This window comes from Trichogramma pretiosum, unplaced genomic scaffold, assembly GCF_000599845.2.
Source record: "Trichogramma pretiosum strain Unisexual culture from Peru unplaced genomic scaffold, Tpre_2.0 scaffold71, whole genome shotgun sequence".
NCBI classification, from domain to species: Eukaryota; Metazoa; Arthropoda; class Insecta; order Hymenoptera; family Trichogrammatidae; genus Trichogramma; species Trichogramma pretiosum.
This window is the reverse complement of record NW_019640814.1, coordinates 314,429-330,702: the sequence shown is the minus strand read 5'-3', so window position 1 is coordinate 330,702 and position 16,274 is coordinate 314,429. Positions and strand designations below refer to the sequence as shown.

General features: G+C 36.7%; 4 protein-coding genes across 5 annotated transcripts; 2 read left to right on the top strand and 2 right to left on the bottom strand.

The window, feature by feature from the left end:
- Positions 1-301: 301 nt before the first annotated feature.
- LOC106657682 (protein cereblon) lies at positions 302-3,053 on the bottom strand. The gene is made up of 7 exons (XM_014379309.2): positions 2,370-3,053; positions 2,103-2,275; positions 1,698-2,027; positions 1,375-1,624; positions 1,153-1,298; positions 867-1,063; positions 302-793 (listed from the first exon to the last, which is right to left on the bottom strand). Exons 1-7 carry the CDS (start codon positions 2,470-2,472, stop codon positions 580-582), a joined length of 1,413 nt encoding a protein of 470 aa, XP_014234795.1. The 5' UTR covers positions 2,473-3,053; the 3' UTR covers positions 302-579.
- A 2,553-nt stretch (positions 3,054-5,606) lies between these two features.
- On the top strand, positions 5,607-9,639 carry LOC106657675 (sodium-coupled neutral amino acid transporter 9-like). The gene is made up of 9 exons (XM_014379301.2): positions 5,607-6,028; positions 6,126-6,336; positions 6,747-6,886; positions 7,619-7,776; positions 8,129-8,353; positions 8,448-8,621; positions 8,691-8,893; positions 9,025-9,129; positions 9,211-9,639. The coding sequence occupies exons 1-9, from the start codon at positions 5,823-5,825 to the stop codon at positions 9,622-9,624; spliced, it is 1,836 nt and encodes a 611-aa protein (XP_014234787.1). The 5' UTR covers positions 5,607-5,822; the 3' UTR covers positions 9,625-9,639.
- LOC106657676 (protein FAM173B) lies at positions 9,621-11,272 on the bottom strand. Its single transcript, XM_014379302.2, has 4 exons — positions 10,795-11,272; positions 10,372-10,544; positions 10,104-10,292; positions 9,621-10,033 (listed from the first exon to the last, which is right to left on the bottom strand). The coding sequence occupies exons 1-4, from the start codon at positions 11,144-11,146 to the stop codon at positions 9,878-9,880; spliced, it is 870 nt and encodes a 289-aa protein (XP_014234788.1). The 5' UTR covers positions 11,147-11,272; the 3' UTR covers positions 9,621-9,877.
- A 1,569-nt stretch (positions 11,273-12,841) lies between these two features.
- LOC106657685 (arrestin domain-containing protein 3-like) lies at positions 12,842-15,748 on the top strand. 2 transcript variants are annotated; one of them, XM_014379313.2, is made up of 8 exons: positions 12,842-13,648; positions 14,015-14,137; positions 14,209-14,435; positions 14,501-14,680; positions 14,757-14,954; positions 15,032-15,146; positions 15,229-15,399; positions 15,475-15,748. In XM_014379313.2, exons 1-7 carry the CDS (start codon positions 13,537-13,539, stop codon positions 15,390-15,392), a joined length of 1,119 nt encoding a protein of 372 aa, XP_014234799.1. In that variant the 5' UTR covers positions 12,842-13,536; the 3' UTR covers positions 15,393-15,399; positions 15,475-15,748. The 2 variants fall into 2 exon arrangements, with proteins under 2 accessions (XP_014234799.1, XP_014234798.1); XM_014379312.2 differs by having other exon boundaries at positions 15,229-15,748.
- The last annotated feature ends 526 nt before the right edge of the window (positions 15,749-16,274 follow it).

Genomic DNA, 16,274 nt, shown 5'->3' with positions numbered 1-16,274 from the left:
GCGAGTTATTGATAAAATAAATAAGAACAACTAATGAACGCCGATTAGTATTACTTTTACGGATTGCACGTAAAAGACATGATCGTCCGATATATAATGCTGAAATGATTTTAGGAAAGTACGATAAACATCGGAGAAATGAAATAAAAACAAGTGTGAGAGTACATCGCAAATTTAAGCGATTGAGGTAAATAATGAACATATGATTATATTATATAGATACATTGATTTAAGGTAATCGAAAAATATATAATATGCGAAATGAAATATTAAAGATATTTAAGTCATTTTTATTCTCAAACCCTATAACTTTTTGTTTGCTATATTTACATGAATTATTATAAAAAAAGTTTGAAAAATTATTTTAGTAACAAATACACAAGCAGTATATGTTTTCATTAAAGAGAATTTTTTTAACATCTATATCATACAGTTTTTACATATAAATCTCGTTTTTACATATAATAAGATTGCTACAAAATTTATCAATATCTAAGTATAGATTAAACTTAACATGTTGGCCTAAAAAGTAAAAAATCAAGAAATTGTAACTTAGTCACTCATGATTCAGTCTATTTTTTAATGTCGTAACAATGTATCAAGAAGTGAAGGAACTACTAGGCCTGGGTCTAATTCATACAGATCTTCAATTAGATCTCCTTTGATAGATTTCAATCCTCTACGCGTTAAGCCCCAGAATGACTGAGGCCTTAAACTTTTATCATTATGTGCTTCAAAACACCATCCTTTGTGATCATTGCATCGTTCGCAATAAGCTATGGTCCATGCATATCTGAACATTGTAAATAGACAATATTTTAGCTCAAGATTAGTTCCAACCTTTTTTTAAGTATTCAAATATTTACCCAGGAAACCAAGAATATTCTGTTGAAGGCTGTTCTCCACTAAGAATTATATTACTAACATCATAGAGAGTAATGGTATCATGTACAAATCCTCCAGAGTTACAAAATGTATTCTGTGGGCCTTCTTTACTCATTGGAAATACATCTGATTGTTTTCCAATTTGTATTCCACAATTGGAACATGCCAAATAACGGTCCTATTAATTAGTAATTTGGAAATTGGTTATTGAATTAAATAGAAAATGAATGCAGTGGAATAATCTATGTGACACAATAATTTACTTACTTTTGTCAAATATTTCAATTCCCATTGTAGTCTTGAAATGGCGCAATCAAATTTTAAAAGCAGTACCCTCTCATCATCGGTAAGGGGCAAGTTCTGAGCTACCCAATATGATAATTCAATTGGATCATCCGGTGCATGACTTCCTCCTAGTAATTATAAGTTTTATTTGTAATTTATGGAAAAAAGTAAAACATTTGACTGTACAAATTTAATTCAAATTACTTGTTTCAATATGAGTTAAATGATGTTTTATATGACTTGCTAATGATTGAGGATCAAACTGTTTGTAAACCCAAGAAGGCCAATGAGTTAACATTGCTTCTACTTTCTCAATCTTTTCTTTTTTATGATTATTTATTTTGTCGAATTGACCTCTTTGAAAATCCAAAGAAAAAGATCTATAATCAGCAAATGGCGATGGCAAAACAATTTCTGGTAGAATTTTAACATTTGCTGAAACTTTTTGAAAACCCTGTAACAATTAAGAATAAATGTTAAGACATTTAAGAAAATCAGTTGAGTGAGTTTAAGTTTATCTAATTTACATGTATGATTCTTAAGACTTCAAATTTCTGTCTTCCAATAGCTTTTATACAAAATCCTTCTGGAGAATTTTCTTCATTATACTGATATATTTCAGCAGTAGTACCTATGGTTTGCAACTTATCATCTCGATAGCAAAGCACACCAAATGTTCGATTGTCGCTGATACATTTCAAGAGCATCTCCACAACACTTCGTCCAAATTTAGCCAAAGGTAAAATTTGGCCAGGAAAAAGGACGACAGATTCTCTAATAAGTAATGGGAGGTTCATATATATCCCTTCATCTAGTAGAGTACGTCCTCTTAACTCTTGTAAATTACTTCCTAAATACTACAAAAAAGTAATTATGAGTTAAGTTTTAGTCAAGATGTATTTGTCAACTGTTTAAAATGTGTTAAAACGTACAGAATGAGAAGAAGGTAGGGTCATGTCAAATTCATGAATTGCAGATGATTCAGGACTATCAGGTGCACTACTGGTCTCTATGTTTTCATTGATATTTACATCATTATCAATTTGTGATTCATCCTGCTCTTCTTCATCTTCAATGACATGATATTCTTCTACATCTTCGTTTCCTGAATAAAACGACGCAAAAGAAGTTCAAATAGGTTATTTCAAACGTAACCAAATTAAAATAACAAGTAGCATTTAGCATTAAAAATTGCCCACCAGTTGAAGGATCTACTCCTCGATGGACTGCAACAAGTCCGAGATCTCGAGGGCCAGCTACGTTGGACTCAGGGGAAGCTTCAATGTCGTCGTCTATGTTCATGTTTACGATTTTAGGATTGCATGAATGACAGTTGACGTTGTCCTTAACGCAAAATTAGTGGCAAAGAGTTTTGGCACTTGTTGGTAAATTGGAAAACGATAAAGAAGACTTATTTAAAACGAATGCTTCGTTTCAAAGCAACATTTTCATTCTTAGCGTGCTGCTGGTAGACGATGTGAAAATAAGTTTTCACTATATAAACGCGTAATATGCGAACGGATTACGGCTGCAAAAATTGGCTGCTGTGACACCGTGAATGAAGCCGCACTCTCGCACGTCTATTTTAACACGCGCTCGAGTTGATGTCGAGGGGAGATCGTATTGAAGAATGCAAACACCTTTGTGTTATATTTGTAAACATACTTCGCATCCAGACGATCTATCGAGAAGTTATCTTCGACAGGGAAAATGACATGACGAACTTCATTGTGGGCTTTCTCCCCGCCCGCCCGCTACTCCACTTCTGAGTTTTGTACTGACACGACACGGGACGACTCGATTCTGCAATCAGGACTAACTTCAGCTTATTTCAAGCCTCGCTTTGAATATCAAAATTGTGAAATGTTTGTCGATACTGAGGAATCGTGTTAACAATATCTGGGTATACAAAATAAGTGGAAAAATGGCACAGAGCTATCGAAAGAATCGGGATTGACATGTATTTTGTATATCTATATTTTAAACATCATCTGCTCATAATACGCATTATTTAGGAACCAAAAGTTATGCGTTCAGGTGCGTTATTACAAGATTTACATTAAAATTAATCCAAAAGCATCGTATTGAAGCAATTAGAATTCATTATAATTTCTTCTAAACGAAGGATAATTTTTTCCTCTGATTTACCTAAATTTTCAAGCAATTTTTGTTGAAATTTTCCGCTAGTTTACTTTGACCGATTCCAAACAAGATCTTGATATGATTTGAATGATCTATGTATTTTGATTTATACAATTATTTCCACTTTGCCACTTGCAGATTTATAGACATAAAGGTACTCGTCTTCTAGCGGTAGAAATTAGATTTCGTTATGATCAAGTTTTTATACACTTTTTGTGAAGTTCTCGACAATAATAAATCTGTAGTAAAACATCAATTTTTAATCGAAATGTTTAAATTTGAGTATAGAATCAAATCTTTTTTTGCTGTTCATGTAAAAAAATCAGTTCTCATTCATGAATTTTCAAAAAAAGTTCATTTTAAAGTACCTTAGATAAAATATTTGAAAATATTAATTGAACTAAGAACTGAAAAATTGAATTAAACCAAATGATGTATTTTAAAACGATTAATAGTATTTAATTCCTATCTAAGTAAATCTAATTTAAATTAATTTCGTATATTTATTATGCTGGTGCCTAATATAATTAATTTATATCTATATTATTCAAGTTTTGATGAAGATTTTAAACCATCTTAATACCAGAGGATAATAATGAATAACATGGTTGATACGTATTTATTTCCAAAGTCAAAAATATATCAAATGGTTAATCAAATATTTGAGCTGTAGTTTTAATCTTGACACTTTACTTCGATATTATCTGATAATACAGCTGGTAATTTAAATAATTGGTTTAATATCATCTTATGAATAGAACGAATTTTTTTTCTCCGAGACGAGGGATTGTTTTCGTCGGCGATCAATCGATCATTTCTACACACGAGTGCGATTAATCTGCTCCATTATCTAAATGGAGCCAAGATATATAGTAAAGTTAATAATTTTTCGTTGACCTAGGCCGCGTCCGCTCGAATTAAAACCGTAAAATGAGAGACTCGAAAATGCGTGCTATGAAGTAATACGAGACTCGAAACGCGGTGATGAAAAAAATCATTATCTGCATTTGCCGCTCGAGTCGACGTTTTGTCTCGACAAAAAGTTCCAATTTCTCAAATGAACTTTATAGCGGAGCACAATTATAATAAACAAACTGATGTAATAAGGATAAATGTTTCAATATAAGATGAGCTGGCCGAGACGGCGTGAACTTGTTGATTTTCTCGGCACGACACATACTTATTTTATATAGTAGCAGCTGTATAACTCATCGATCTCTGCCACTGCCTGATTTTCGCTGTTATAATTATAGCGATGCAATGCGCGTGATTTAAGCTCAATGTGTGTGTACGATTCGAACAACAATGAGCGACATTAGCAAAATATTGACGGGCCAACGCGCTCTGGAAATTGTGGCGCTTCGGATGCGTCACTTGAGCAAATTCGGCAATTAAGCCGGTACTCGAGCACGTAGTACAAGAGTGTACTAATTTAACTCGAGCGCGTTTCTCGAAAGCGCAAATCGAGCCGCGTAATCTCGCGGCAGATAGTGCAGTAGCGCGCGCGCGCTCGAGTGTAACCACTCCAAAATAGAGCCTTATCGAGATCGTTGCATTAAAAATGGCAATTTTTTTCTTTTTTTTTTCGTCGTGCCGCTGCTTCTGTGCCGAGTGACTTTTTTCGGGGGGAAACAGCGCGAGTTTACGGTGTGGTGCACGTCGATCGCGTGCGAGTGATGAAACTTTAGCGATCGCTCCATCATTCGTTTTCGAGTGCTCGGATCTCCCCGCAGCAGCAGCGATGATGAATGTGCGACAGATTTAATTGGGTGTCTCGTTAATAATTGCCGCGTACTTTTTCGGATATCGATACGTACGTCGAACGTAGAATGACAATAAAAAAAAAGGTCCCCTCGGTGGCCACACCGCTACCGAACGCGCTCGGATCGTCGATGCACAAACGTACGCAAACGATTCCCAGTTCCATCTCCGTCTGATTATGAAAAAAATACAAGAGAAGCGACTGTAGTTAATTGACTGTACTCGTAGCGGCTTGTAAATATAAATAATTATACGTACGAGTCGCGATGGGAAGTCGGCCATCGGCTCCCTGTATCGCTATTATATATTATTATTAAACTCGTTCGCGATTTCGCGGCGCTGCGACTTGAAAGGCAGGAGAGGGAAGAACGATTCTCGAGAAAAAGCGTGTTTGCGAGAGAGAGAGAGAGAACGAGAGAGATACAAGCAGAAGTTGATTGTCGGTAAACGGTCAAGGATATTTTCTCTCTCGCGGCGCTGCTGCTGCGGCTCGAACCGGCCCCGCGAAGCGAAGCGCACGACGATCAGTCTTGTTTCGAGCGCGACCGACCGCCAAGCTCCCATAATTATATACCGCAGCTTTTAATTTAGCGCGAGTGACGATGAGGTGTTGCTGCTGCTGCCGCAAGTGCACTCGGCTCGCGCAATCCTACTTTTAAAAACCATCGCGCAGAGTCGCATTTTTATAGCTTAGTTGTGAACCATATAGCGTGGTACACGTTTGACGCAACACAGACGTTTTTATAATTATGGATAAAAGTGCGAGGAAGGGCCAGTCGAAGCGGGAGGGCCTGAACTACAGCAACTCGGAGAGCACACCCCTGCTGCTGTCGTCCAGCGGCTCGTCGGGCAGCCAGGCCAATGTCCAGTTGGACGAAACTGATCGGAATCATCGGATTCTCCGGCATTCGGAAACGAGCGATTTTGACTCGAGCTCGGTCACCAGCTCCATCAAGTAACGTTCATTTGCCCACGCATTGTATTATACATTTACACACATATTAGTTGCCTGTCAAATGTACCATCGTCACGATCTCGAAACGCACTTGCAGCGCCTCGGGCAAATCGTCCAAGCCGACCACTCGCTACGAGGCGTTGAATCGGCCCAAAACAGTCGGTACCTACGGGAGCAACAAATTTCCCGGCCTGCTGACGAAGGACGGCCGGGTGGCGCCCCTGAAGCTGCCGCCTCATGCCCTGCACGCCGATTTGGGCCGCGAGGCCAAGTACTATTACGACATCGAGAGCGACGATCCTGCCACGGTGAGTAGTCGATCGTCCTGCAGAGATGCAGATTTTTTAATCGACAATGCGTGTGCGCGCGCGTATACGCAATTCTTTTTATGGCCATTTTAATGGCTACTGGCGAGAAAAATGTCAACTTACATAAGCCAATGTTCGCGTGCACTCGCGCCTCGAGCCTTGTGTGTACATTCATATGCTAATCAGCGTGAAACTACTAACCGGTCGTTGCACGGGAATTTCAAGTTTGCAGCGCGTCTCCGTATACGTGCAGTCTTTTAATATTATTATATAGGTGCAGCCGCGCGCGGCAATCGCATATAAAAGCTATACTGCACCTTTCGATCGGAGCTACTACCCGACTCGAGCGACTACATTAAAATGTGCTTCGTTAAAAAAATTTACACTCGACTCTGTCCCTTTCTTCACAGGACGATCAGGGCGACTACGGAAAAAATGAAAATTTCGTCGGTGGCTTCTTCATGCAGTCGTTGCAGAGCCAGGAGCACGAGGACGGCGACGGCGACGATCTGGACGACCTCAAGCCCAAGCAGAGCTCTCTAGTCACCATGTGCGTCCGTAATACGTTTGCTTGTACAATACGCGCTTATATCGTCCCCTATGCATACGACGGCCAATGGATTTTCCCCAGGCCATTTCTATTCGTAAATAAATGTCTCGTTATAATGTGCTCGGGCGCGCATGGAAAAAATATCATAACACGCGAACGATGACGCACGCGCCTCTTACTTTGCTTTACAAGTAAACGCTATGTAATATCATCGGAAAATGGCAAAAAGACAATTATCGAGGAGAGAGAAAGAGAAAAGATCCACAACGCGCGAGGGCATGTGAGCTCTCTTTTGTGCTTTTCTTCGTAATTATAAAATTAACTTGCAATATATTCCACATGACCTTCTTGATAATAATTTGGTCGATGCTCGCAGTGTGGTGCATACAATGTTTATGCACATTTTACTCCCTCTCTCTTTCTCTTTCTTTCTCTTCCGCGAGCGATCGAGCGATCGAGCATGTAAGAGCTCCCCATTATCAACGCCTTTTTTCCCCGGTTTTTAAATCGATGCATTTTTATTCGTAAATAAACTAATCGCCGCGCACACGAAACGCATGCGAACGCACGCGGATTCCGTCGGCGCACGCCACACGCTCATTATCTCCGAGAGTCGTATATTAAACTTCTCGCGCTCGCGCGGAGAGAAACGTCAAATTGTGTAACTGCGCTGCTTCGATCGAAATATACTTATTTGTCGTCTTTTCTCTTTTGTCCTTTTCCTCGATGCAGTTTTTCCGTCTGGAACACGATACTCGGCTCGTCGATGCTGACGATGCCCTGGGGCATCTACATGGCCGGCTTCGTGCCCGCCATCATCCTCATCCTCACCATGAGCGCCCTGTGCCTCTTCACGGCCTACAAGCTGCTTCAGGTCCACAAGTATCACGGTACGTTCCTTCCAATTATCAATCGCAATTATTGAGATTCGGCTGCAGTTCTCTCTCTCATGCCTCTCTCGTTTCCTCTCGCTCCCCCCGATCAATCGAGCTCTTGATTAAAATCCGGCGAAAACACGCTGAGATCGTTCCGTTGGCCAATTCGACGCAACCGCCCATTGCGCGAGTCGTGAAAAGCGATAAAACATCTCTTTTCCCGTAACTCGACATTCCTCAACTTTTCTCAACTTTATTCGAGGCGATTGATGTGATTTTCGTAAAATAATCCAACGAATTTGGCTTATCCGATGATTGTAATTTTCCAATTGCAAAAATTAATTCGGTTTATTGTAATTTTTCAAAGGAGGTGGGACGAAAACCGGAGTGATGGAGCTCAGCAAAGCGCTGCTCGGTGGATGGGCAGCGACTACCGCCAAGATCTTCAGCGTGACCGTATTGCTCGGAGCCAACATCGCTTATTGGATCCTTATGTCAAATTTTCTGTATAATTCCGTCAATTTCCTCTACGACACGATTCTCAACTTGCCGCTCATGAACGCCGTGACGTTCAACAATTCCGAGTTCAATCGTAAGTGCGACTACCTTCGAAACCATAATCAAGTATTACTCTTGCACGCTCGCATGTTTTTACGTGTACTTAATTATTCGTGATCGGTGCGCAGTGCTCTGCCCAAAGGACGATATGCTCAACGGCACGGACATGTACGAGAACTCGTTTGACAACTTGGGACCGGTCTGGGATTTGTACAAGACAGTCCCGATATTTTTGGCTCTCCTGGTCTTTCCCTTTTTAAATTTCAACACGACGACTTTTTTCACGAAATTCAACTCGCTAGGTAATTTTTTACTTTTTCCTTTTTTTTTTGGAGAAAATCATTATTTTATTTGTCGAATTTGTAACGCAGGTACCGTGGCCATCGTTTACTTGATCGTTTTCGTCGCTGTGAAATCGGCATCTTGGGGAGTCAACATGAACAAAATCGAGTGGGAAGATAGTTGGATACTCCGGCCGACTTTTCCAGTATTAGCTGGTATGCTGTCGCTATCGTTCTTCATACACAACATTATCATAACAATTATGCAGAGCAATCGCAACCAGAGTAAAAATGTACGTAGCGCATGCCGATCTAGGCAGCTTATTATTACTTATAGCCACTACATTAACGCATAATATGTCGTAATGAAAACATGATTGTCGGCGGCAGCATTGACCGAGCTAATTGTCTTGATGCTTCACAGGGTCGAGATTTAACGATTGCCTACGCGCTCGTCACCATTACTTACATCATAGTCGGCATTGTCTTTTATATTTGCTTTCCTCTGGCCAAGAGATGCATCGAAGATGTGAGTTGAGGCAGAGATTGCCCATTTTTATTGCACCATTCTCTTGCTCAATCGAATTGACTAATTTTTATTATTTTTCAGAATCTCTTGAACAATTTTCATAAAAATGACGGTTTAACCGTTGGAGCCAGAGTCGTGCTGTTATTTCAACTATTCACAGTCTACCCATTGATCGCTTACATGCTGAGAACTCAACTGCTCACATCCGTTTTCAAAGCGAACAATTACAATCGCGGCATGATCATCCTCGTCAATCTTGTCATTGTGACGATTTGCGTACTCTTTGCCATATTTCTGCCACACGTCGGCACCATCATCCGCTATACCGGTGCTATCAGCGGTCTGATTTACGTTTTCACACTGCCGAGTTTGCTACATCTCGTCGTGTCCTATCGTAGAGGAACCATAACGGTCTACAAGGTGCTATTGTACTTGTGCGTTCCTCTCATAGGTGTGATAAATCTAATAAGTCAATTTTTCATTCAAGCTTATTAAGTTTGTAATTTGTTTTTTTATCTTATAATTCTCTTTGTACATAGTAATTAATGATCTCTTATAGAGATGTTGTAAATATTGAACGCATTTCTCTCTGTTACGATAGTATTATAATTTTACCACATATACTGTTTTAAATAATGTGATAAAAAAATGAATAACTCTTATTTTTTGTAAAATTATCTACAATTTTATATTATATATTTACAATAATATAACAATTTGACTCAATTGATACCATTTGGATGTTTTTTTACTGCTTCTGCAATGGTGTTTCATATAGCCAAACTGTATCAACATCTGTTCCAATTGTCTTGATTGGCTTACAATTAGGTAACGGAAAACGACAAGCTACTATTGAACTATTTGGTTTCAATTCTTTTTTAAATTTAGCCTCAATTTCATGCATCTGTAATTTTTTAATTCTAATAAGTCAACTATTATATGATTTCTGAATAACTCTGAAAAACACTACTTACCATTTCATCCACCCCAAAAATAACAACATTGTTATATTTTTGCATATTAAATTGAAATAAATCTTTTCTAAAGAAGTTTGTTTTGGACGATACACCATTAAATAAGGCAGAAAGTTTTGAGTAGCGGATTAACCATTGATTGAGTTCTACACCATCAGCTATGAAACCTGCTTTAGCTGCAGCAATAACCTGAAAGAGATTTATTTTGTAATTATTATTTGATATAAAACGCTGTTATTAAAATAGAAATACTTTAATGAAATCTTACTATTCGTCCATCTCCACTTCCTATGTCTAGAAGAGTTCCTTGCTTTCCTTTCAATGCTTTCATGACATTTTGTACTTGTTCATTTGATGCTGGACAGAATGGTAAACAAATACGTCTGAATGCTGGACTGCAAAATGGCAAACTTATTGCAGTAATTGCAATTCCAACTCCCCCTAAAAAAATGTTACATTAGTTAAAAAGTTGTATTCAAATTTTCTATTATATTTGAGTCTAACTCCAACCTTAAAAAATACAAACTCGAGTAAATTACTAACACTTTCAGAACTAGAATTTTGTAATAGTATTCATTTAATTATAAAAAAAATTCAACATCTATTCTTCTTAAAATTTTGATTTCACTTACAATGTGACAATTAACGCATACCTAACAATTAATAATAAAAATTGAAATAAAAGCATTACCAAAAATCCCGGCAAGTATCATACTAAAGCGCTTCGATTCCGGTGTCATTCCGGGTGTATTCCACCCAATTTCATCCAAAACTTTTTGCTCCATTTTATTATTTACAATTACAAAAGCTATATGAAATATCACAGTCAAAACAAGTCTTGAAAAAGCAGCAGAAGACAGGCGACGATTGTTGAAATTGGGAGTCTGCTGGGATGTCGCTACTGCTGCAGACGACTGTTGTTCGCGCAGGCTTTTCTGCTTTGTAACATAACAGAGATCCGCTGCTCGAAGTAAAGCTCCTTTCTCGCCCCCCTGAAGTCGCAAATCGCGCGACGCTTTCGCGCAAATCCGACCAATCGTCATCGCAGCCACATCGGAATAATATAGAGCTCGTTTAACGAGGGTTGCTCACTCGCACACGTCTTTGTGAAATATATAACATGACGCGTGAACGAGGGCAAACCTATAGGACATTATAACTATCGTACAACATATGGGTCAGATTCAGAATTTTTCAAATAAACCTGCGGGCGAGGTTCACGGATTTTCCTGAAATTTTGGTATGTTATAGTACATGATAAAAAAGTGCCAAAACCAAAATTTTGGACCCCCTCCCCCCTCCTACCCCCCTCCTCCCCTATAGACGTCCATTTTCTATCTATATTTTTTCTGAAGGCCTGAAGCTATTAAAAAATCTGAAAAAATTCATGAAGGTACTTTTCAACAATCCAAACAATCTTGAATTTTTTCAGATTTTTCGAGTGCTTCAGGCCTTCAGAAAAAATCATTGAAAATTTAAATTATTTTATTTTCGGTGAAATGGTTCGATGTACCAGACCGGAGTATTTTTTTCTGAATTCTGACGTCAAAAAACGATTCCTTGAATTTTTTCAGAATTTTTCATTCATGTCCATTCAGCCTAGAGCTGAAAAACCGCTTTTTTTCACGAAAATAATTTTTTTAAGGCGCTACGGAGCCTCAAAAAATCTGGAAAAATTTTTTTCTCATTTTGTTCATCAAAATACATAATCTCAAATTTTTTCAGATTTTTTAATTGAAGGCGATAGCGTCTGGAGCCGAAAAACGTTATTTTTAACAAAAAAGGTTCCTGGAACCCGATGGTTCCGGTAAAAAAATTTGAAAAAATTTTTTTTGAATTCCTTGTCAAATTTTAATAAATTTTGACCGTCGCAAAATTTCGATTGGAGCTTCCTAGCTCATTCTAGAGCATAACAAAGATTAATGCGAAATTCTGAAGACATCTGAAAAAAATTTAAATATGATGAATGTCTTCAGAATTTCGCTCTAATCTTTGTTATGCTCTAGAATGAGCTAGGAAGCTCCAATCGAAATTTTGCGACGGTCAAAATTTATTAAAATTTGACAAGGAATTCAAAAAAAATTTTTTCAAATTTTTTTACCGGAACCATCGGGTTCCAGGAACCTTTTTTGTTAAAAATAACGTTTTTCGGCTCCAGACGCTATCGCCTTCAATTAAAAAATCTGAAAAAATTTGAGATTATGTATTTTGATGAACAAAATGAGAAAAAAATTTTTCCAGATTTTTTGAGGCTCCGTAGCGCCTTAAAAAAATTATTTTCGTGAAAAAAAGCGGTTTTTCAGCTCTAGGCTGAATGGACATGAATGAAAAATTCTGAAAAAATTCAAGGAATCGTTTTTTGACGTCAGAATTCAGAAAAAAATACTCCGGTCTGGTACATCGAACCATTTCACCGAAAATAAAATAATTTAAATTTTCAATGATTTTTTCTGAAGGCCTGAAGCACTCGAAAAATCTGAAAAAATTCAAGATTGTTTGGATTGTTGAAAAGTACCTTCATGAATTTTTTCAGATTTTTTAATAGCTTCAGGCCTTCAGAAAAAATATAGATAGAAAATGGACGTCTATAGGGGAGGAGGGGGGTAGGAGGGGGGAGGGGGTCCAAAATTTTGGTTTTGGCACTTTTTTATCATGTACTATAACATACCAAAATTTCAGGAAAATCCGTGAACCTCGCCCGCAGGTTTATTTGAAAAATTCTGAATCTGACCCATATATATGTAGGTGTAGGACGTGCGCGATAAACAGGGTCGAGTACATTTTGCTCTCTGGAAATATCAGTCTGCGCGCGCCTTTGTATACACACAACAAAGTGACTCCACTTCAATCGTCTTAACTCTTAAACTCGCGTTAATTTCTTTTGTGTCAACAATTATCGTGCCAAAAATGTATAGTTCGTCAAATTTTAAGAAAAAATTCAGTTTTCGCGACCGAGCACACAGTGATTGTTTGGTAGTTGATTCGGTGAGCCTGTCTGTTGTTCAGTGTAATTTAGTAGACTCTTTGCACTGATTGCCGATTGTATATGGTGAGGTGTATAGCTCGCGAGTAAAAAGTTAGTCATCAATGTGACCATTGGTGCTTTTGACCCAAAGCAGATGATGCATTTGTTGTCCCTTTTCCTCTACCTCATGACTGTACTATTTTGCTAATGTCTTTCTCCTCATCTATACGTGAACTCGTGTAACTCTTCCGACTGGATATCCTTTACACTGTCTTGACTGCATTTATTGATAGTAAATGACGATATTCGCGATCGTGTAAGTAATATTCCTTTTAATGCAGCTTGAGTATTTTCGAACAAGATAAAGTTTTCCCAATTGTCTTCCATTCAACTAAAATATTGAAAGCTGTTTAGTACTGGAATTGAGGAATTTATAACCATTTGTTGACACATAATTGATTTACAAATATGGATAACATAAGTGAGTTTGACATTAAATTGGAAAAAGATATTTATTATGCTGGAGAAATGATCAGGGGTCATGTTGTGTTACACACAACTGAAAACTTCAAACTAAGATGTATGTAAAAGACACATTTTAATAGTCGTTTAGTTTTGACAACCATCTGTTATGTTTATTTATAGCAAACATTTTGCATGTATTTTATTAATTTGAATATTGATGCTGTATATAGATTTGAAGTTTATTACTTTTTTGTGTGCATGTAAAATTATTATGTATAGTATAAGTTGGAGTTGAAAAATAAAAATTTACTATTCTGTATCAATATGTTGAGTTTTTATTTCTTTACAATATTCATCGCTTTGTCCATTCATTGATGTGAATCATAAAAAAGTTCTTTACCTTGAGTTACCGGAGTTTACTTTTGTCAACTATTTTTGCAAACAATACCAACAACTTATTTTTGCTATACAACTTTCATAGCGATGAGACTGTCTCTACGAAGTCAAGCACACGTTGAATGGAAAATTTTAGTCAGTGGAGATAGAAGAAATGTAAAGGATGATCAATACTTTGTTGATGAGCGAATTGTAGTCTGGGGTCATGGTAAATTCAATGTTGTATTCAAATGCTTGTTGAATTGCTCATTTAAAGCATTAATTGTTAAAAAATTACAGATACTTCAGACGGTCCTATTCCAATTTTACCTCGTGGGAAACATCAGTTTCCATTTACTTTTAAATTACCAGAGAGCTCTTTACCATGCAGCTTTGAATCTCGCACTGGCTATATTCGTTACTATGTTAAAGCAACAGTTGATCGTCCATATGCAAGTCCTCCTCAGGGCTTGAAGTATTTTACATTAATTGGGCCCCATATAGACTGCATGGATGAACAATACTTGGTAATGATTATTTTTTTTTATTAAAAAAACAAAAAAAAATCAACTTTAATTGATAATTTTTATAGAAACCAATGATTGGTACTGAAGTAAGAACATCTTGTTGCTTTTGTTGCCGTCGAAATCCAGTAGAATTAAGTGCTCAATTAGAACGAAGCGCTTACGTCTGTGGTGAAAGTATAAAATTACGAGCTTCTATCGATAACAAGGGTGTAGAAAAAGCTTGGCTAAGTGTCAAATTAACTCAGGTATAGTTCATTGAACTGATTTATTGAAAAATAAACGCACAATGTAGGCTCCTAAATAATTCTTAATATCATTTAGTACCTCGAATTTTTTATTGAACGAGGTGTTCTTGGAACAAGTAGAGAACTTCAAAAAGTAGTTATGGAATATAAAGGAGAACCGGTACCTCCTGGTACAGCAATAAAATGGGACTCATCGAAAAAAATGATTCTTCCTGTGTGCCCACCAACACTCGTTGGTGTGTGTCGCTTAATACAGATTTACTATGTTTTGAAGGTGGGTAAACATTATCATTTATTCATACAAAAATAAAAAAACAAATTTTTCATATTTTTATAATTCGTTCGGTGCAGGTCAGTGTACAATTGGAAAAATCTGGAGAGGATATGCAAATGCACTTTCCCTTGACTGTGGCAACGGTGCCATTCAGGATACCGAACTTGACGCAACAACCACAAATTAAATATGGTTCGTAATGTAGCGATGAAAAAAAAATTAATTTAATACTATCTGTACTAATTGAAATTTACACAATTTCACCTTTAAACAGAAAATGCAATGGAGCACGTAGAAGGAGGTTGCTATATCGGCCCGGAATTTCTCTTGGGACAAGTTTATGATGGCACTGAACCCCTTGGGTCTCAAGCTCCATTAGTTTTGTACAGGCCAGTGTATGTTTGCATTGCCAATGAAAAGAAAACGCAGAGTCGTTAGAGTTCAAGTATGTCTCCCGGAAAAGTATGTTACAATAAATTATTCTATAAGATTTTTGCAGCTTTCATTTTTGTCCCAACAGGATGGAAATTATGTAAATCTAATAAGTATGTACTTGTGACTATGTGTACTGTTGGAATTTGAAAAAATATATATTTTAAGACCCAGATAATACCTTGCCAAAAAAGAAATGACAGAAATTTTTTCATTTGGAAAATTTTTGACAAAATCGCAACATGTATTGTTACATGTCTTGTATAATAATTAGAGAGATACCAAAACTAACGTAAAAATAAACATTTTCAAAAACATTTTTCGAAATTTCTTCTAAATATTTTTGTAAAAAAATGACAGGCGATTAAAGAGCAACAAAACAAAAATATTAAAGTAGCTTTTTATAAAAATATTTGGTAGATAATTAAAAAAACGCGTTTGAATTTTTTTACCTTATTCTTGGTATCTCCTTAATTAAAATAATAAAAATTATAAAGCCTAATTAATTATTTTATGAGCGCATAAAATTTAAGCATTTTTCTACAATAACTTTTTATCGTTTACAAAGCTTTTTTATTAAATATTAATAGCAACATAATATTTAAAATAATTAAAATTGTTTTTAAAGACCTTCCACCTGGTGCTCAAAACCTTTATAAAAAAAAGAAAAAAGCTAAATAGTCTTGACAGTCATAAAAAATTTTAGATGGACCAATCAATGTTCAAATTGTTAAACGTTATAATTCTGAGCTGCAATTATATTCAAATAAAGTTGTTCAAATGTGCCATAATAATTTGAATGTTCAATCTAAGCTTAGAATAAATTATATTCAAATGTTTATGAAAATAATATTTTTTAACGATTTAATCATCTTATATTAATATAAT